This window comes from Sceloporus occidentalis, unplaced genomic scaffold (genome assembly GCF_023333645.1).
Source record: "Sceloporus occidentalis isolate IW3139 unplaced genomic scaffold, rSceOcc1.0.p SCAF_1, whole genome shotgun sequence".
Classification (NCBI taxonomy): domain Eukaryota; kingdom Metazoa; phylum Chordata; class Lepidosauria; order Squamata; family Phrynosomatidae; genus Sceloporus; species Sceloporus occidentalis.
In genome coordinates this window covers 129,404,022-129,427,042 of record NW_028316981.1, presented here as the reverse complement: position 1 = coordinate 129,427,042, position 23,021 = coordinate 129,404,022, and the positions used below count along the sequence as shown (strand labels likewise).

Sequence of the window (23,021 nt, the reverse complement as noted above, 5' to 3'; positions counted from 1 at the left end):
CTGTGCAGCCCTCTGGATGTTGTTGAACTGCCCTAGCCAATCTAATGGTGTGGTATGCCGGGAGCTGCAATTCAGCAGTATTCAAGATCTATCCATTGCCAGATTGCCAGATTTCCATCCCTGGCTTAGACAGAAAAGCCATCACTTCAGGTAGAAACCACTAATCACTTTCCAGATGTTGTTGGACTATAATTCCCAACCCCTGACCAGTGGCCATGCTGGCTATGGCCAATAGGTGTTGGAGTCCAAAAACATCTGGCAGACTACAGGTTTCCCACAGCTTATTGTCTCTCAAACAAATCTACTTCAGTGTTGTTAGCCAAACAGGATGAAGAAATACTCATGTGTGCCATCATAAACTCTAGAGGAAGGATGAGAAGCTAAGAGAACAACTAAAAATGTTAATATATCTTCTCCACTGACTGAAGCTACAAGCTGAATTGTAAAACACCACCATACCCCCTCAGATAATTATATATTTCTCTCTCTCTCCAGAAAGGTGGTGCAGAACTGTTAAAAATGCATTACCACATGCATTACTTCCCCAGCTACACAAGAACAGGATGCTGGGATTAAAGTTGCCACCTCTAAAACAAATAAACAATGCCAACAGAGCATTGCCTGAACTATAAACTGAATTGCAGAAATCAGCAGAGGTGAAGTTTCCAAGGCACGATCACCTTCTATTTTTATATATAACACCAATGTCAAAGGAACACATACATGGGCCAGTTCAAAGGTTTGCAACCTTAATTGGGATACAGGAATTCAAGCCTTTGTGGGTTGATCACTGTTTAAAATACAATGTTTGCTCATTTCCATATGTTTTCTGTTCGTATAACCTCAAACTAGTCAATGAATCATTTTCTATTAACCAGCTAATCAACTAATCACTTAAACACTGCTTTTCTAGGCTTGGCATGCTGCTCTGGGATTGACCTTTAAAGAAGTTATAAAGAAGAGTGGAATCCAGTTATTAAAGATATGAGTAAGAACTGGGGAGAAATAGTAGTTCTAGGATTTGAAGAATAGTGGTTATATACAACAAGTAGAAGTGGCTTTTTTATTAGTAATTACTTTAATAATAAGTTTGAAGTGTTTTATACTTGACTTAGAGGAAGTAAAACTATCAGTCACTTATAACCAATTATAACCAAGATGGCAAGTTCCAACTCATACGTATTCCCCTTTTCTATGTTAGTTAGTGTTTTAGTTTGTAGTTAGTAGTATTGCCTTTTATTTTGTATATATAATTGACACCTGAATGTTGTTTTATATTATGAAAATTTTGTGTTAGTTTGTTTCTTTTTTAAAAGATGTTATAAAGCAAGAGGGAGGGAAAAGTAGAAACTAGATTTGTCTTGAATGGCCGTGAATAAATATATATATATATATATATATATATATATATATTGAGTAGAGCTTGGAAGAATTACTTTTGAGACTGCAATTCCCAGAATTCCCCAGCCAACAGACCATGCTGGCTGGAAGAGTCTAATACCGTATATTCCGGAGTATAAGACGACCGGGTGTATAAGACGACCCCCAACTTTTCCTGTAAATATATAGAGTTTGGGATATATTCGCCGTATAAGACCGCCTCCTTAAAAGCCAAGGAGGGCAAGGCCAGCGGCCCTTGCGCCAGACCGCGGCGCTCCTTCCCGGGCTCTGCGGGGCCTGGGAGGAGGGCAAGGCCGACGGCCCTCGCGCCAGGCCGCGCGCTCCTTCCCGGGCTCCGCGGGGCCTGGGAGGAGGGCCAGGCTGCGGCGCTCCTTCCCGGGCTCCGCGGGGCCTGGGAGGAGGGCAAGGCCGACGGCCCTCGCGCCAGACCGCGGCGCTCCTTCCCGGGCTCTGCGGGGCCTGGGAGGAGGGTAAGGCCGACGGCCCTCGCGCCAGGCCACGCGCTCCTTCCCGGGCTCCGCGGGGCCTGGGAGGAGGGCAAGGCCGGTGGCCCTCGCGCCGGCAGCGGAGCCTTCCCAGCGTATTAGACGACTCCCCAACTTTGAAAAAGATTTTAGGGGTTAAAAAGTCGTCTAATACGCCGGAAAATACGGTAGTTGTATTTCCCAAAATGTAGCTTTTCTAAGCTTTGATACTGAGATTGAGCCAGGCTACAAATCTGTCTTTAAAATATTACAATTTCAAAATGGAAAGGTGCAAATTTGTTCCCTAGTGAGATATACCTTAGCAATATACTATCACTGGAGGTCCATGACTAAACTGTGTATTCCTTAAGTTGCTGAATATGATTGATATAAATTTGCTCAGAACTTTTATGCATGTGGTGGGTGGGTGTATATTTGTGAGCCTTCAAATTGCCTGTCGACTTATGTTGACCCCATTAATTTCATAGTGTTTTCTTAGACAAGGAATACTCCTCAGAGGATGTCAACCCCAAATAGATGGGTTCACTATTACTATTATTGTTGTTGTATGCCTTCAAGTTGTTCCAACTTAGGGCAACCCTAAGGTGACCCTATTGTGGTTCCCCCCCCTCTCTTTGGCAACACCATTTAGTATTCTTCTTAAAATATTTATTGTTCAACTTTAAAAAAAAAAAAGGAGCTGTATTTATCTGAAGGTGATTCTGTATTGGCTTGGATCTGTCAATGCTAGCTACACTGGGGAAAGCACCTTTGGATTTAGCTCTTAGATTTGGATACTCAGAAATCATGGAAGGTGGAAACTGAGCTATTATGCTATTGTACTTTCTTGAATAATCCATATTCTTTAGTCTTTTAAATAAATTTTTCTCTGCCAGTGTGAAAGCTAATTTAAAATATAACACAATTCTCTGGACTCAACGAATAAAAGCCCTGTGGGGTGACAAAGTTCCTAGCTTGAAGGTTTTTTGGATACAGATTCCCCCCCCCCCCTTTTAAACTAGTATAGATGTTGTGAGTAATAATCCCCTGGCCATGGGAGACCGACACATCTCTTTTCATGCATCTCAGAGCTAAACTATGAGATGGGGTGAGATGATTTTGTAGAGGATCTACTGCTAAATCCAAAGCGCCCCCTCCCCCCCAGACCATGATGCATGGGGCAGATTATATTGGCCAGGAAGCAATGGCCTGTTACAGACAGCCAAAATAAAGCTGCTTCGAGTCACAGTGGAGATATGGTGTTTCAATGATGCATGCGTCCTAAAAGTCCAGAAGTTGCACCAAAGCCACGCTCCAGCCCTAAGGACTGGAGTGTGGCTTTGGTGTGGCTTCTGGATTCTTAGGACGCATGCATCATTGAAACACCATACCTCCACTGTGACTCGAAGCAGCTTTATTTTGGCTGTCTGTAACAGGCCAAAGTCTACTTATTTCTCTCCCCTCTTTCTTCTTTCTCTCCCTTTACAATCAATAATCCAGGGTTGCCATGAACCCGTTCTGGTATATTTTAGGGCCTTTTGAAGTATGTGTGTGCGTGTTCATGGAATAAGAGGTTTTGGGATTTTAGGAACAATAATCTCCTCTGGATTCTTATTTTTTAGGGCCACCTGTTTCAAACTGCTAAATTTGTAAGAGCCACACTGCCAGCCCCTGCCACATCATGTTGACTTCTCCTGGCAAAGGAATGTCCACAACATTCATTGGTCCCTCAGTTCCTCACAGTGAAAGCTAAGAATAGTTCCCTTTAGCAGTGCAACAGATAACAAACAACTATTATCCACATTCTTGCTCAATTAAATTCAGCAGAACAGTGGCTCAATATTTCCACTTCAAACCTTTTGGTTTCTAGCCTTGGATTATTTGATGTTACTGGACTTCAGCTCTCAGAATCCCTCCCATGTCCATTGGCCATACTGGCTAGGTTTTCTGGGAGCTGTAATCCAACAACATCTGGGAAACCAAGTTTGGGAGTCACTGATCTAGGAGATCTTGTGAAAGACCTGCTTTAGGATCTCAGGAGTTTCTTGCTACGTTTATGTCCGGAAGAGATGGACTCTGAACTGAGATATTCCATGTAGTCTTTATACATTGGTTGGCAGTTCTTACTCATATACATTTATTTGTCCATTTATTGTACACCTAGTAATCCATTAAGTGTTAGGCTTAGCAAATAGTCTTGCATCCTTTGTAGTTTTAAGGCATTAGCAACCTATGTTGTTATGCACTTTCATATTTCCAACTTACAGTGATGCTAAGGTGTATCGTGGAGGATTTCTTGGCAAGATTTGTTCAGAGGGGAGTTTGCCTTTGCCCTCCTCAGAGGCTGAGAGGGTGTAACTAGTCCAAGGCCACCCAGTGGAAAGAATTCGAACCCTGGTCTCCCAGTATCCTAGTGTAACACCAAAACCACTACAACATGTTGGTTCTCACCAGCAACCTACACCACCCTTATATTCCTTTTCTCCCCAGCTATTATCACTCCCTTACTGAGGGCAGGGGGATCTGCAAGTGTTCACTGACAAATGCTGGCAACTGTGTCTTGCCCTTTGTTCTTCCGCTACAACTGAAAAGATTTAAGAGCTCAGTAATAATCAGCAGGAGGAAGTTGCCTGCCTTTTGAGTCTCAGCTGCTTGGAGGTAAGCAGCTAATCCTCTGCCTTCCCCCAGGAGGGATATGGCAGCAGCGTCAGTGCCCAAGCCTGCTTCATCAGAGGCCATATTTATAGGAAGTGACAGCCATGCCCTAGTCCTCTTTCATCAGAGCTCAGGATTGTCCTATATCTGGGCTCAGACTCTGCAGCACACACAGAGAAAAAGCAGGTTGGCTCTGAGGCAGACACTGAGGGGAACACCTAGTCCACTGTGTTCCTTGTCCCTCTACATTTCTGCTGCCTCTGGTAGGAGAAGTGGGGACTAGAAATATAAAGTGAAAGCTCCCTGGCCTTTCACATTTGTGGTTGGCTTGCAGGCAGAGGAGGCCTGAGAGGGGGAGAAAAGTGTTAAATTTGTCAAGGTCTCATTATAAACACCACAGTTCTTTTTCAGCTCCCTTCCACTGCATCATAAAGAGTGGCTTTACAGTACAGCTGACTACAACATCAGACAATCCCACTTCCATTCATTCATTCATTTACAGAGGGGTGTGTGTGTGTGTATGAGAAAAAAAGGGGGGTGTTTAATCTAACTGCCCAGAGGTCTTCTCCTGTAGAATTTTCCTTCCCCATTTAAATATTATTGATTAACTTCCCCACAATGTGCTGCACAATATCAATAAAAGAAAGGGAGATGGAAGCCCCACATTTTCAAAAATCTGTCAACTTCTGAATGAATAAATTAAACATTTATTTATATCCTGCCTCTTCCATTTTGGGGATTGTACATAAAAATCAAACATTAAAACCCACAAAAACCCTGCCTAACCCTCCCTCCCCCCCCCCCCAAATTTAAAATTACATAGTAGGACACAGTTAAAATATATAACAACACATCACACTTATTGCACAATCCACGATGAAAGAGGTGTGGAGAAGGTTCAATTGGTTCTGGGCAATTTTCAGTCTGGCCTGCCAGAATAGAAGGGTTTTAGTCACCTTTTTGAAAGCCTCCAGCGAGGATAGTTGGTGAATTTCTTCTGGCAGGTCATTCCAAATTTTTGGGGCGGTGGCCAAGAAAGATCTCTGGGAGGTCGCCGCCAATCTGGTCTTTCTTAATTGTAGGAGGTTTTTTCCCGGAGGACTGGAGTGTACAGGGAGGACTATATGGGAGGAGGCGTTCCTTCAAGTAGACTGGACTCAGGCCATGTAGGGCTTTATAGGTGATAACCAACACCTTGTACTGTGCCCAGAAGCTAATAGGCAGCCAATAAAGTGATTTTAAAATAGGTTTAATTCAGTCGAACCTGGATCTTCCGGTGACCAGTCTGGCTGCCATGTTTTGTATCAGTTGAAGCTTCCGGACGTGGCACAGGGGTTGCTCCATGTAGAGTGCATTGCAGAAGTCAAGACGAGAGGTTACTAGAGCATGTACAACCGTTTCTAGGTCCCGCTGCTCCAGGTAGGGATGCAACTGGCGTATCAGCCGAAGCTGATAGCAGGCACTCCTGGCTGTCACGTCAATCTAAGAGGACAGATGAAGTGGCAAATCCAGGAGCACTCCCAAGCTGCGGAAGTGCGACCCCATCTAGGACTGATGAACTTATCTCCATGCCCAGATTGGGGTTACCTATCAAGAGTACCTCCGTTTTATTTGGATTCAGCTTAAGTCTATATATTTTGGAGCACCAAAATGAAGGTTGCAGTCTAGAAAATACCTGGAGGGAGATACCATGCTCAAATGCACTACAGAAACTAAAAACACCAATTACACTGGAAAAATAGACAGAAATATTAAAATCAGCTGAAAATAACCAAGTAACAATGTGTTATGGTGCTATGGCATTGTTAACATTGTCATTTCCTAAAAGACAATGTCTTTTTCAATTCAGATCAAATTTAGTTCTTGTTTTTTGCAGTTTTTCGAAAAAATTTGAAAGATATCCAAAAAGTATTTGAGAAACATTACTCCATCTTGTTTAAGGAAAACCAAGAGGAGACAACTTCAAAGAAAATTTAGATCATTATGTCAAGCAACATGTCCTAAATAAAATAGACCACCAGAAGAAAATATTGAATCAAATATCTCGAAGATGGAGGTCCTTGAAACAATAAAGGAGATGAAATCTTCAGGACCAGATGGTATTGTTCTCATACCTAAAGCAGATAAAGACTTGACTCTTCTGCAGAATTATAGACCTATCTCCCTGTTAAATCTGGATTACAAATTATTTGCGGCTATACTGGCTAGAAGACTAAAAACTTCAAAATATTATACAAGAAAATCAGTTTTCTGTCAAAGACATATAAAACAAATACAAGAACGATGATCAACTTAATAGAATATTGTGAAACAACTCAGAAAAAAAGGCAGTAGTAATTTTTTTAGATGCCGAAAAGGCCTTTGATGAGGTCAACTGGGATTTTATGATAGAGATAACAAAAATGATGAACTTTGGTGATAAGTTCATAAATTGGATACAGATTATCTATAAAATCCAATCAGCACAAATAATTGTAAACAGCGAAAAAACTCAAATATTGCCAAAAACCCCAAATATTGTCAAAGACAGGGTTGCCTGCTTTTCCCTTTATTGTTTATTTTGATGATAGAAACTCTAATTAACCAAATAAGAAATGACAACCAAATTCAAGGGGCCCAAATTAAAGGCCAAAAATACAAAATAAGAGTACATGTTGATGATCTGGTGATCAATTTAGAAGAGCCCATTGAAAATATTAACAAAATAATGGAGATAATCCAGAATTTTGGAATTTATGCAGAGTTCAAAATTAATAAAACCAAATCAACCATAATAACTCTGAATATGTAAAAAAAAAAAAGAAGAAGAAGAAGAAGGTAATGAACTACAAGAAAAGTCTGGATTCCAAATATGCAGAAAGGTGAACTATCTTGGCATAACACTGTCTAAAAAGAATTCTGAATTCTTCGACAACAATTATGCAGTCTTATGGAAGAAAATAATAATTTTTTAAAAATGGACAGCTGAACTAGTCTAAAGTTAGCACTTGAGGGTAGAATATCATCGGTCAAGATGAACATCTTGCCAAAAATAATGTTTAAAGTGGAAAATAATGAAGGATGCCAAAGGATGAGGCAGGTTAGGAATTCCAGATCTGAAGATATATCATCATTCCTGTGCTATGAGTGGATTCAAAATTGGATAACATTTAAAGACGAAAAAACATTAAATCTGGAAGGATTTAACAAAAGATATGGTTGGCACAGATATCTATTCTATAATAAGGCAAATATCAATTAAGAATCCAATGATCATATAATTAGAAGATCACTGTTAAGAGTGTGGTATAAAGTCAAACAAAAAATCTACAGCAAATTACTGAATTGGTTGTCACCTCAAGCAGCATTGATGATGGGTCAAACGACACAACAAAAAGGATGTTTAAATTAAGAAGATCTGCTGAATTGGGAAGAAGAGATTCCAAGACTGAAATCGAATCAGAAATTGGAAGAAGACGGCTACACTTGTTACTGATTTACATACTGTCAACTAAAGGAAAGATTTAAAATGGACCTCAAATTAGATGGGGGTTAATAAAAGAAGAACAGAACAAGATGAGAACTTGTTGGGACCCCAAAAATCTATTATACCTAAACTTTACAAATTTTTATTGAAGATTGAAATGGAATGTGAGACTGTTAAAGATTGCACTATCAGATGGACAAAAAATATCGGTCATCCTATCCAAATGGAAAGCTGAGGAAGAGCCTGGGGCTGAGATTTAAAATTTACACTTTGCATGGTACATAGATGGTACCTAACCCCCAATAAGTTGGGAAAAATTCAACAATATGAAAAAGGAAAATGTTGGAAATATGGTATAAATGAAGGGACACTATATCTTGTTTGGTGGACATATTCAGCAGCAAAAGAATTTTGGAAAGAAATCCACAGGACACCACAATTAATAATCCAAATAATAATTAAAATGATACCTGAATGCTTTTTATTAAATATAGTAGGAGGAAGAGAAGAAAGGCAACACCTAAAATGTATTTTATACTCAGTTTCGGCTGTAAGATTGAAAGAAAATAGAATTCCTACAGTTGACAAATGGCTTGCTTAGGAAATGTCTAGACATGGTGGAAATGGACAAGATGACAGTGTCATTGAATGACAAGTCCAATAAAGAAAGGGATAAAGACTGGGAATTACTCCTAAACAAAACTGAATTTAGGAGCTATTAGTGAGTTGAAAGCTGGCCCAGGAAACAATTGAACAAATAATAAAATAAAAGACAATTGAAGTTCAAACATTAACTATCAATGTGTTTAACAATTAAACTAGATAAGAATTTTAAAGCCTAAATTAATTAATAAACACAAACAGGTAAAGGTTTTTAACTATACTAATATGATGTAAAGTGTATTAAAATTTATTTGAATGCTGCACAGTTTACAAATATCCAAATAATAACAAGAATATGTGGATGAACACTTAAGAATAATATTTGTATATGATGCACTCATAATCCAAACTAAGAATACAGTGTAAAACAAAGGGGGGATTAATTTGGGGTGGGGGAAGAGAGCTGAAAATATGTTATGAAATAGAATTGTAGATGCACACAAAGTTATATAACTGTCAGTAATGAGGTATAGCTCTCCCATTTCTTATAAATATGTGTTTATGTATTGTTTTTATTAATGAAATAATAAATAAATAAATAAAATTGGTTTTTGTTTTCCACAATTGTAAATCAAACTAAAATTTCCCCATTATTGCTATTACAAATTATAGTAATTATGAACTTTTCAGAAAAGAAATAAGAACGGCCCTTTTGCTGAAAAACATTCAAAATGAGAGCAAATTATGTTCTTTGTACCAGCCGTGAAGGCTTTCATCTTTGATCTTTAACCCTCTAATTATTATGCCAGAAACTTACCATCTTCATTCTCAGGTTCTTTCACCACTAGCTTCCCATTTTCTGATTCCTGATCTTCCTCCTGAAACAGAGGAATTAAACATAAAACCAAGGCCAGCCTAAGTCATTTTGCTGTCTGAGCAATAATTTCCTCCCTGTCTCCAGCCCCACTCACACAAGTCAAATTGTATAGTACCTGAAATTGCCCAAGTTATTTTGACAGAAAATCTCACATGCACCTCTCCCCACCTCTTACCATAAAAATAATAAATTAAATAGCTACCAATCAAAAGCTAACAGGCTTCCCCCTCATGACACTTAAAATCTGCTGACTGAGGCAGATGCCTTGCTGTTAGGCTTGCCATATCCAGCCTGGGGGCGGGACTTTCCCAGTTTGGGGCGGGGCCACACAGTCCCACCCCGGTTTGGCCCCTCCCCCAGGACCTCCCCCCCCCCAGCAAGGCCCTGGAGGCAGCTCCAGCCCTCCCCATGGCTGTGTGCTACCCTCCCCACCTCCCTGCCTGACTTAAGCCTAGAAAGCAGGTCTTAAAGACATCTGTCACTCAGAGCTATTGCCGGACCACTTGGTATATATACCCTGCAAAAGGCATTACTTTCAGGTTACAGTGAGCAAAGAAAAAAAAGGCCATCAATGGTTCCTGTTTCCCTGGGAGTCTAAATGCCTCATCTTTTAAATGTATAGCACTCAGTATTGTTGTAATTCTTTATCACAGGGTCGTTTTTGAGGCCCTAAACAGCTTTCCTTGTAATATGCAAATTTCTCCCGAAGCTGACCAATGAGAAAGAAGCAATCAGCCCCCCTCCCCTTGGGTTGGTCTTCAATGGCTTGGAAGGAAGAGATTTTGCCTTGCAAGTTGCTGGTAAATAATAGAAGGCTTTGGGGTTGCAAAAGGCTGCAGAAATAGTTTGACCCCCGCCCTTAAACATCCATGGCTCAGTGCTATGGGATTCTGGGAATTGTAGTTTCTTGTGGCACCAGAGCTCTTTTGACAAAAGGAGACTGAATGGAGGCGTTGCCTGGCTGGGGGCAGAGCCTCTTGCCAGCAGTGAGAAGGCTGCGATGATGAGGAAAAGCAGGGGCTCCTCTGGTGGTCCTGGCCACTTCCCTTGGCTCCCTCCCTCCTCCTCCTCCTCCTCCTCCTCCTCCTCCTCCTCCTCTCAGAGCTCATTCACACTCCCTGGCTTTTCTCTCCCCCCCCTCTGCACTTTGAGACCCCTTTAACTGACAAAGCTCAATGCTCTGGAATTCTGGGGTCTGTGAGGCATTTGGCCTTCTCTGTCAGAGAGCTCTGGTGCCACAATAAACTACAATTCCCAGGATTCCATAGCACTGAGCCCTGGCAGTCCAAGCAGTGTGTTTTGGACACAGAGATCCTCCAAATGAATCCAGTCCCTAACTTTTATATCTCTCTCACACACTGCTTTAACTCAGTGCTAGGGAATCCTGGGAATGCTAGTGTTTGGGAGACATTGAGACTTCTCTGTCAGTGATGGCTCTGAGGCCACAATAGACTACAATTCCCAGGATTCCCCAGCACTGAGCAGTCTCAAACTGGACCATTTCCTCAGTGTGGATGCACCTGGGGAGGCATTCTGGGCACTGCAGTTCAACTACGTTTGGAGGGTTATGGGATTCCCTGTCAGAGACAGCTCTGGGGCCACAGTGTACTACAATTCCCAGCATTCCCCAGCACTAACCCAGGACAGTTAAGTCACTCTCAAACTGGATTATTTCCTCAGTGTGGATGCAGCTTTGGTGAGGAACTCTGGGCATTTCAGTCCAGCATTGTTTTATTTCTGCAGTGTGTTTTGGACCAGAGACAAGGTGACCAGGCATCCTCCTCCTTTTCCAGGACATGTCCTCTTCTGTCACATTTCAAAATGTCCTCCATTTGGATCATGGCTAAGAAGCAAGAATTTATAATTACCTAGGTGTTTTTAGCTTTTATTTTTGGTCATGTCCTACATTTTTTGCTTGGGTGCCCTACATTTTGGGGTGAAGGCATTGGTCACCTTGGTCAGAGAGCTTTACAGGGGTTTAACTGCCATTCTGCTGTGATGCTGGAACAAACCACCATACCCAGAATTCCAGAGCATTCAGCCGAGGCAGTTAAAGTGGTCTCAAACCAGATTATTTCTCCAGTGTAGATGCAGCCCAAGCCTTTTTGCCTCTCTTATGCCTGAGATTTCAAAGCCCAGCCTTGGCACCACAACAAACTACAAATCCCAGGATTCCATAGGATGGAGTGATGAGAGTGAAAGCAGTGTGGCAGCAGCCTAAGTGTGCTTAATGCAGTTCTTAACATGGTGCACCTCTTGCCTACAGAGTCTCACAAGACTTTTTTTTTAACAACTTGTACTCATTAACTCCATTTCATGTCTCCTTTATTTAGTGGGGAGGAATACAGACAAAACAAGTCAAAATGAAGAAAAACCAAAGTCTCTTGACCAAAGGGTTTGGTTGTGGAATAAGCCTCTGAAATATGCAAGAGGCAATGTTAAAATAGAGCCATGTTCAATGCTCAAATGTCCTGTTTGGAATGGGGAGAGGGGGGTGGCCAGGAAGGGAAGTACATTTCCGTGATCTGTCTACGAATAATGTCAAAACGTCCTCCATTTTGATCATGCCTAAGAAACATGGATTTATATGAACATTTCTAAAAAAGCCTCAATTTTTTGTGTGTCCTCCATTTTTAAAAAATGTGTCCTACATTTGAAAATGTTGTCCTGCATTTGTCCTACATTTGTCCCGGTTTGGAGGTCCTCACTTATGGCAACCCTACTTGCTGTCTAATGATAGGGTTGGCTTCACACAAAACTGCTGCAAAGGAAGACGCTCTCTTAAACAAAGCCACAAAGGAATTATAGACATAATAAACAGAATTTTAGCTCGGTCTTAGGAAAAAGCATTCCACATGAAACGAGTTTGGAATTCATGTACACTTTCCTTCCCACTGCTCTTGTAAGCAATAGAGGGGGAGAGACAATTTAAAGCATCATTAATGTATAATAGAATCTCATTTAAACATACCCTCAGGACATACCTACTATTTCTTAAAACAGAACAGGAAGGACTAGGTTTAGGATTTTAAAAAGACATCTGAATTTTTTGGGGGGGTTGGGAGGAGCGCACATCTTTATATTCCATATATTCTTACATGGGAAAAAATGAAGTATGAGGTTTTTTGTTTTAATTACTCTAAGATTAATGCAAAACCTTCATTGTTTACCATATATATTCAGTTTTAAAATGGCTTTCACCATCTCCTTGTGTACACACATGCATCCTGAGAGAAGATGAGATCTCAATTCTTTGCTAGTGCCATCTTCTATGTATTTTAAAAGGAAAAGCAGCCCTGGTGGCGCAGTGGTTAAATGCCTGTACTGCAGCCATTCACTCAAAACCACAAGGTTGCGAGTTCAAGACCAGCAAAAGGGCCCAAGCTCGACTCAGGCTTGCATCCTTCCGAGGTCGCTAAAATGAGTACCCAGACTGTTGGGGGGAAATTAGCTTACTTGCTAATTAGCTTACTTGCTGTTCACCGCTATGATCTTTGGAATATAAATAAATTAATTTTAATTAATTAATTTAATTTGTTTTATTTATATACCGCTATTCCAAAGATCATAGCGGTGAACAGCAAGTAAGCTAATTAGCAAGTAAGCTAATTTGCCCCCAACAGTCTGGGTACTCATTTTAAATAAATAAAACAAATTATTATTATTAAATTATTATTATTTATGTAGAACTATTTCTGTTCTGTATCAAAATAATATCCCTTGTAGAAACCTTTTTGCTCTGAACTTTAGCCCCACTCCTCCTACTATTACCATGCAAATTTTGACCCATCCTTTTCCGCTTTGGTCATGCTCCTTATTTTAGAAATAAGTATTTGTATATAAAGCATCTCTGAGTTTATTCCAAGGGAGCAGGCAGTATAATAATAATAATAATAATAATAATAATAATAATAATGTTTATTTATATTTTCTGCCTCTCCCAAGTATTTCCCATAAAGTCCCCATAAAGTCCTGCATGTCTCCTTTTTGGAACGTTAGACCTTAACCCAAACTCAGAAATCAGGTTGCATCTTCAATTGGCAGCATCCTCAAAAAACAGGCCAATTTTTAAGAATTGCCATAAAACTTTATAGCAGTACTTCACATCTGGTTGTCTATGCTCACTTTCACTGTAGCAATGTGTCCAACTGAAAAGTCACCTTTGGGGACTAAAATTCTTAAATCCCCAGCCTCAATGTAATTTCCCAAGGTCTGTCCAACGTATACATAGAATATAATTTAGTACTTGTGTCCAAAATGTAGCAGGAGAATTGACCATATAAACTTAATTATAAGTCGACCTCATGTATAAGTCGAAGGTAGGTTTGGGGGCCAGATGTATGGATTTTGATATGACCCATGGATAAGTCGAGGGTAAAACCTAGGGGTATGTAACAAAGGATCTAAAGGATGAAGCAAATGAAAACAATGCCACAGAACTTACAAAATCCAAACAGGCATAACTTTTTGTGCTCACACTGAAGACTGGATAAATGAGAGAGTAGAGTGGGGTCAATGCTTCTAGGACAGATTTCACTCTTGCTTTTCATCAGGGGATGTTTTTTTTAAAAAAAGAGTTAATGCACAGTACTTACAATGATCCATGGATAAATCAACTCAAAGTTTTTTGGGTCATCTTTTGACTAAAATTTCTAGACTTATACATGAGTATATACATTAACTAGATGACCACAGGAAAATACGAAGATTTTCATGAGCCTATTTTATTTACACTTGACCCATATTCAGTGGCAGCACAACAGTTTGCTTACAAAAGACCTCAGGTTCACTTCCCAGCAAATCCAACCAGTGACTGGATGGCAGGCGGGCAGGCGGTGGAAGCTCCAATTTCATGTGTTAAAAAGCTATTGTGGTGAGCACAATACTAGTTTAGATAAAACCACTGGCTGTTCTCACTTCATGGGAAACTGTGCATTATTTTTACTGCAATTGTTTTTACTGTAGAAATTTTATTATCCACTTTTTATAAAAACTTTACTTGTAGTAATTTTAGCCATTTTAGGTACATCATATTACATACATTTTCTATTTTGTATTTTACTTCAATGTACAAAATTTAATGCTCATGGCTATAAAGTTACAGAAATCTGGAGTTTGGAAACTCACGTTTTGGGCTTTAGTTTCCAGTGCTGTTAAACTACAGATTCCAGAATCCCCTACTATTGGCCATTCTAGCAGTACACTTCCAGGAACATCTAGGGAACGCTCATGCTAGATATCCCCCCATGGGATTCCCAGGAATCTTCAGAAAATACTGTGGCAATGTATAACAGATTTGCTACGTTAACTACTTACAGATTAGTTTCCTGTTTGCCCTAATCGTTAATGGAAAAGCTGATGGATGACAGCATCCCACATAGTCAAAGTATTAGTGCTTCACCATATATATGCATATATGCAGCTGTGCACCACACACATTTGCTCCTTGTACATACGCACGCAGGCATGTATGTACACACTTACTTTTCCATTAGCACATAGGTGCCAGAATGCGTAACACCATGGCAGTAAGCAGCCGCACACATTCACTCTCTGTGGCTCTGCTGGGTCCCTGGAGAGGAGCGGAACAGCCAGTCAGATTCCAGATGGTGTGGGGGTTTCTCTCCTCTGCCCTGGCTTGTCTCATCTTCTATGTTTGATTCAATGGGACAGGGCCTTTACAACTGCTACCATTTTGCTCTGTTTGTAGAAGACAGTGCACATACAGAGGAAGAGCCACTGGAGGCTGCCAGCCTCAATTAGAGAGACAGAGTCAAGATGGAGAAGAGACAAAGGGAGTTAATACAGATGTCAGGACCACATTCCTTTATCAAGAGCATGCAGGAAAATGGGTAGGGGGGAGGAAAACAGGAATAATCTCCCTTGGGGAAAAGGCTTGGGAACTGAAAAAGTGCTTTTACAAAAACCAGAGATTCGCTGTCTTAGTACCCCAGAGGCCAGATCTGGATGAATGGTGTCATCAGTGAAGAATGTGTGTTATTCTGCCCTGCATTTTGTATTTTCTGGTTCCTGACTCATTAACCAGACACATGCCCTGCATTACCACCTCCTACACACACATCTATTTTAGTTTGTGTTTCCAAAAATGGAAGCTCAGTTCTTCATTCATCTCTTTCCCAGACCATATTTAAGGCTGCAGGTAGGGAGACAGGAAGTGTGTAACCCAGCAAGCTGGGTTTTCTAATGCATAGTTCTGGGAAGAGTGCCCAAGTCAAGATGGCTTGGCCCAGGACTCCTGTGCAGTAAGGGATGCACTGGACCAATGAAATGCTATATCTGTATATGGGGGGTTATTATTCTAATGTTCTGGCTGCAGTAGCTTGCAGCTTCAACCAACATTAAATTGACAGACTTTCATCCATGTTCAGCTAATAAAATGTTTGTTTTTTCATCTCATTAAGAAAAAAATTAAGCCTGACATATCTCCTCCATCTCAAAGCCATGAGAACTATGTAAGCAAGTTAGTAAGAAGGAAAAATTTCCTCCCCCAGTCTGTTCTCAGCATTCATATCTTTTTCCACTATCACACAAGGTGTGAAGAATACAAATTAGCCTTTACTGTGTAGTGACAGCAGTTAATGTTTGGCCATGATGCCAGCTAGGACTCTAAAACCTATCTACCTGTCACCAGAGGCCCAACTTGCTACAAGCTGCTTCTTTGCCATTCAAACTGCTGAAAATCCTTCTGTTCACATGAAAAGATGTTGGCTCTATAGCATATATCTTTGAAGTCAACAAAGTGGGTGTCATGTTGTGAGTCCCACCAACCTGAGAGGTTGGACTGATGAGTACATATGACATATTTGACTCTGGAACAGCAGCTTGACTGCAGAATTGCCCCTCTAGAGAAGCCAGCCTAGCTCCATCCCTACTAGGTGTCTAGTGGGGAGCCAAAACTGTTATGATTCCATACGGCTATTGGCTTTTCAAACTGATTTTAAAATTGGTTTTTAAAAGTTGTTCTTACGGTAATCTATTTTTAAAGCAAGGCCAGTCCAGTTCTCCAGGTCCAAAGGATGTACCTTCCGCTGTGTCCCTTTGGCCCATCACCCACATTTTAAAGAATTCTGAAAAAAAATGGCTCTTGTGCCCTTTATAGAATCCAGGGGCTATTTCACTAGCTTTCAGAGGGATTTAGGCCAAGGTGTCCCTCATCCCCCCAAACCAGAAATAATCAGAAGTAACTTCCAGTTTTGAAAAAGCTTCCTCGCTTCTTTAAAAAAAAAAAAAAGCCCTAGGACAGGCAAAACCTGATGAAACTAATCCCCTTTCCCTGGAAGTGGGAGATGCTTTCCAGTGAAAAAATATTTAACATTTTTAATGGTTTGGGGTGAGGCCTGTCTGTGTGCTTTCAAGACATTTCCGACTTAACTTGCCCAAGGTCACCCACTGGATTTTTGTGGCTTAGCAGGGATTCAAACCTTGGTCTCCTGAGTCCTAGTCCAACACTTAAACCACTACACCACACTGGCTCTCTCCAAAGTAGCCTACTGCTTTTTATTTTTCCATTTTTTAAAATCGTACACTGTTTTGGGAACCCAGGAAGGTAGTAAAGTGATTAATACATACATTTATGAATAATAATATTTATGTACATGATATTTATGTATAAATGTTAAACATGTGTAAATAATAGTTTGTGTATAAACAAATAATGACATCTGCTTTCATTGGTAGGACACTACTGACTTACTACTCTTGTGTAGGATTGTGAACCAAGTAAAGATCTTCTCTAGCACAATTGTATGAGTGTTTACTAAGTTTAAACTCCATTGTATTCAGTGGGCTTTATAACAGATTAAATGTATTCCAGATTGCTGTTTTAATCAGTTCAGTGTCTGCCATCTAAGCAATTAACCAGTTACATGTAACCAGTCAGAGATTGTGTATGGCATTATTACCTGAGTAAGGATCTTGAAGGATGGTGCCAACTTCTGTTAAGTACAAAACAACTTTATGAAAATACAAAATAAACATAAGATCCTATTCATTGCTGAGAGAGGAAAGAACCATCTGTCTTTGTTTTGTTCATCTAATTTGTAAAATAAGCAATTTCCTGACCTTCTTACACTTGCAATTTTCTGGGAAAACAAAAACAGCTTTTTTTGCTCTCAGCTGGTATTCCTTGGCCATGATTTTAAATATATTAGTCTGTAAACTTTAGGTGTTTAAAAGTTATGCATGGCAACTCTGTAAAGTTCAAGTGTTTAAAAGTTATGCATGACACTGCCAATACTGAAAATATTTTCCTCACAAGGTAGTAATAATATGTCTGGAATACACAATGTTTCTTTCTTTGCTCCACATTCCTTTTGTCCTAAACATTTTTTATATTAATGTGCAACAGTGTCAGCTCTAACATTGGGCAGAACAAGGTAGCTGTCCCAGATGGTGTATACAGCTGTGTAGCTATGAGAGTATTGCCTCTCCAATAAGAAATCTACCATCCTAGTGAAATTTTCATTTAGTCCCCACATTTCTAGCATTGCTGAATGAGATGCTGAAAATAATTCGCATTCTCTCAGTAACTTTGCCTGCTCCTTTCTGTCCCTGCCTAAACACTATTTCTAAATGTTCAGTTGGAATTTAAAGTCACTCCAATGCTAGAAATTTGAGGACTGAAGGAAAATTTCAGAATTGTTCTTTGAGGGCAACTTCCCCATTTTCTACTACAGCATAGCTGCACCTTAGAGTGCACAACAGTGGCAAAAGTGTTAAAAAGGTAGGACTATATATACCATCCATCCTTCCTCCCCAGGTGCTGTGGCTGATGCTGTCCCATCACCAGTCTCAGGAAGACTTCACTGCCAATCTGTCTACTTTTTGAATGTGCAACAGATTGGGGGGGGGGGGGACACACCCTCTCCTAGAAAGTTTGGAAAAGTAACTTTTGGGGGCAGCAACTTCCATATTCTGTTTTTGGATTGTAGTCCAAAAAGGTAACTGTACTATGTTCTGGCCTTAGGCAGCAAAAGGTCTTGGGATGGTCATAATGTTCCATGAGAAGGGTGGAAAGTGTTCCCAGGAAAAGAAAACAAAATGTGGCATGAACCTGTTCATGCTAACCTTGTTCCTCTTTCCTCTTGCACAGACTGTGGCCCTTATGCCTAGCTTGCAGATTGCAACAATCATGGCTGTACCACCAGTGTGCTGTTGTGTCTGGGGAACACACACTGAGTGTGCCTTACTCCTGCTCAGCTCTGCAATATCTCGTACCATTAAGAGTCTTCGGTAGGACTGGCAAGCCTTCTGTAAGGAGGCTTGATAGCTGTTCCTATAGTGGGCAAAGCAATATGAGAGAATTGCCCATGGGAGGAAGTGGAGGAGGGGGGAAGGTTCAACCCACTTGGCAAGCAGCCTGCAAAGGAGCAGTCGCCTTGCAGCCTTTTCAGGTCCTAGGCCTCCACAGCATCCCTGGGCTTCTGCTCTCCCAGTATGTGCTGACTGGGGCTTTGATAGTGACATGGCTACCACAGATGGCAAGAATGCTCTTCTTCAGGAAAAGGGGCAAGAAAATCTTCGTGCCTGAAGGAGGAAAGGTCTGAGAGCATCTGGAGGTTTCCTACACGGAAAGGCAGTTTGGACAGCTGCTACATCAGACAAAGATCTCTTGACTGAAGGCTTAATAAAGAGGCCTCTTTGCCCAGCAGCTGCCTGAGATATGGAGTCAGCAGGGACTGGAGCTCAATTATACCACTCACATTTCTCAGTGGATTTCTCCCAAATAGTGGTGATTTCAACCCAAACATTTCCTGACAACAAACCCTTGTACTTTGTACACTTCTCTTCTGAAGTTGTACAGGTACAGTTAAGCCATGGGACAGATTTAAAAACAAAAAAGACCCAGTAAATCAAAACAATAATAGATCCAATGATCAACAATGATTTAATCTGTAGGCAGCACTGCCTTGCAAAGACAGCTTCTGCCATCCATTATCTATGGGATCAAGAAAGAAAAGTGCATTGCGAAATGAGAAAACAGGAATCTGTCATTGGTGTCAGACCACTGGAGGGGCAATGGTGAGCATGTTGAACTGGAGCCCAAGAGATCCCCATTCAAGGCTACAATAAGCAACAAAACTCACAGTGTGATCTTGGACTAATCACTCTCCCTCAATCTGACCTACCATAATCTGACCTACTACTGAGGATAAAATGGATTGGAAGGGAGTCACGTACATTGCCTTGAGCTTACTGGAAGGGAAAAGTGAGATATACATGTAACTAATATATACAATAATATTGTAATTGGACTGACAGTGATCTGTCTCATTCATTAGAGGAACTTCAACATGCAGAATATGTGTTCCACCAGCACTGATCTCTGCTCAGTAAGATGGTGGGTGTGTATGTGTGTATGAGACAGAAATATGTCCTTGATAAGTAAATTGTGGGACCTTGACACAAGGAAGTTAAAAGACTTGAGATCATGACAGGCCCCACTTGTCATTCTGTAAAACAAGACTTTAACTTCTTAATCCTGGTAAGTAGCCGATAAGGAGTTTTGGAACCCACCAGGCTGTACACTTTGTGTAGCCAAGCCTCTTATGGGCAGCACCATCTGCATTGTGAACTGTAGGGTGGGGCCCGAAAGAAAAGTGTATGGGAGTGTATGGAAGCAAAGTACTGAGATAAGAATTTTGAATACTCAGTGTGGCCCACCCAAGACAATCCCTTCTAAGTTTAGAAGCATGTAGTTCTGATGTATGAGTCCCCAAATGGAAGCCAACATAACAACAGCAGCTCCACTGTAGAGGTTCTTATGCTTAGCAACGCTATTGTTTGAGCCCAGTTTCATCTGCTTGTGATTTCTTCCAGCAACTGTTCTGTAATGAGTCACAAAGATATGGCTATAGATCTGCCAGCTGGACCTCTCTAAGCAGCTAGCTGCCATTATTAGGGATGATCTCTGGCCCTAAGATATTTCCAAAGCTTGGAAAAGGCTGCATTTTTGGATTACAGCTTCTAGAACTCCCTGTTTAATCTAAAGTGGTACCCAATATTAATTTATTTATTGATGTATCCCAAGAAGTACTACCAGCAATTATGGCAAGCTTTGCAAGAACACATTCCCTAAGAGTTAAGGACCTAAATCAAAGCAGAAATCCTTTTGCATGTTCAATAGTTAACAAGCAACCTCTGTTTTGCAAGTATTAATATGCATCCTACTGAGAGCAGAATTCACAAATGCATCAGAACAACACCAGCAAAATATTTTCAGGTAATTTAAAAATTAATTTAATAAAAAGGAGGAATGACATGATTTTGGTGAAACTTTGTGTGTAAAATCCTCTTATCTGGAAATCTTTTTCTTTCTTTTCCTTTTCTGTAGAGGTTGGAGATTCTGTATGAGACACACATTAATGTGTCAAAACATGCCATATTATACAGGAAAAAGACAGGAAAGAAAATGGTAGACAGAGTATGCCGATTTGCAACCTCCTTCTGAAGTTGGACTGTAACATTTCTGACAGGTTTAAAGCCCCCCCCCCCCCCAGAGACTCATGCCATCAATTTAACTTCTTTCCTATATGATCCATCCCTTGTTCCCAAACACTAGGCTCCATCTAGCACAGAGATGGAGAAAATCCAGCTCTCCAGATATTGTTGGATTGCAGCTGCCAGTGTTCCTAGCTGTGCTGGTTAGGACTGATGGGAGAGACAGTTCAATGTCTGAACACCCCCAAGTTGCCCATTCCAATCTAGTGGTAACAACAGTGAAAGTGACCTGATGTTCCTTCCAGAAGGAAAAAAGAAGCAAAGCACATCAGCCCTGCCAGAGGCATTGTTGCCGTTATTGATGTACATGTTGATGATGAGGAATTTTAAACATGAAGCTGCAATTCCAGGTTTAGAGAGAGGAAAAAAGGTGTGAAGAGAATGCAAACACCCAGCTCTGAGGAAAAAGAGTTTAAGTGGAAAACCACTGCTTGGAAAATAACTCTTGGCTTTAGTATCAAAGCATGTAACATGTTGCCATTTATGGCTCTGCTTTCTGACCCAAGCCTGATGCAAGAGACTGCAAGACGAAAGGGGAAGGAATGAAGTCTGGAATAAAGGATACACTCCCTGAGCATGGCCAGAGAGATGGTTACATCATGATCTGTTTCCTCCCCCTGCCCCAATCCTGCATCTAGAACTGTTCATCATTGTATTAAGGAAGCAGCTGCTAAAACAAACATCTTTCCAGACCCACTGGAATAAAAGATGAAATCTCTTTTTATCTCGCAGTTACAAAACAGGAGGCTGTTAACTATGCACAATAATGGGGAAGGAATGTTTTAGTGGTGATTATATTGTTGGCATGGGTCGCCCCCTTGTTTCAAGGTCAGTTTCTCCCATAGAAGATGCAGGATTATTTAACAGATAGATGAAAAGGCTGATGGAATTATTTTTCTTTTTTAAAGCCCCATATGGCTCAGATCTATGTTATCTGAAGCACCATATTCTCCTACATGAGACTGCCTTGTGTTCTGAGATTTTCTAAGGAGGGTCTTCTTCCTTCCCACCACCATCACAAGTACTTCTGTTAGAAACAAAGGAGATGGCTTTCTAGCTGCTGCTACCAGGCTCTGACACTCTCTTCCTAGAGAGGTTAGATTGGCTCCCTCATGGCTATCCTTAGGTAGGTAGTTGAAGACTGTTTTGTTTTAGCAGGCCTTTCAGGACTGATTGTGCAAGAGGAAGGAGCCTTTCCTGTGTTATCTTTCTAGCTATGTTATCTGTTTTTGTTTTCTCCTTTTTGATGCTTATGCTTTTCACTACTTTTTGTTCTATTGAGAGTTGGTTAACTTTTGTATGATGTAAAGGTTTTGCTGTACAGGTATCAACCTTTGGAAGCTGCCTTTAGTCTTGGATTGTGGAAAATACAGAAACAACAGCTGTTGAGCCAGAACTTGCTGCCTGTACAGTATAAGGTATTTCATAATTAGAACTTGGAAAATTACATTCCTAGGTTCTATATTCCAGAACCCCTGGTAGGGAGTCAGGGAGTTTTAGTACAAAAATACCTTTCCCAAGTTCTGTTCAGAATCCACCTTATTTCAATTCTACACAGTCCCCAGCTTTGCACCATCAGGGAGACAGAGGAATTAGCCCATACAGACAGGCCAAAATAAAGCTGTCTCAGGTCACTTTGGAGGTATACTGTTTAAATGATGCATGCGTGCCAAAGCCACGTTCCATTCCTAAGGACGGGAGCATAGCTTTGCCACAGCTTCTGGCCTCTTAAGATGCGTGTGTCATTTAAACAGCATACCTCCAAAGTCACCCAAAGCAGCTTTATTTTGGCCTGTCTGTACGGGCCCTAGAAATTAAATCAGAGTGGGAATCTTGGTTTTGCTCATCTTTTACATACCAGACTGAGCCAGACATAGCCCAACTATCTCTGAACATGAGTGAAAAAAGAGAGCGAGAGAGGAATGGATGGGAAGGAGACTATTTGCATTTAATCAATAACTATGTCCTAAACTAAGGGGATCATCTACCAATGCAGGTCTGAATTGTTCAGGAAGCCACAGTCTCTCAGAAGAAG

The 23,021-nt window shown here is 40.8% G+C and overlaps 1 protein-coding gene across 4 annotated transcripts in view; it reads right to left on the bottom strand.

The window, feature by feature from the left end:
• MXRA7 (matrix remodeling associated 7) overlaps positions 1–23,021 on the bottom strand; it is a 92,032-nt gene that overhangs the window by 44,521 nt on the left and 24,490 nt on the right. For all 4 annotated transcript variants that reach the window (XM_089535087.1, XM_089535096.1, XM_089535115.1 and 1 more), the window contains exon 2: positions 9,407–9,467. In XM_089535087.1, the coding sequence (XP_089391213.1) occupies positions 9,407–9,467 (61 nt within the window). The remainder of the gene's footprint in view (positions 1–9,406; positions 9,468–23,021) is intronic.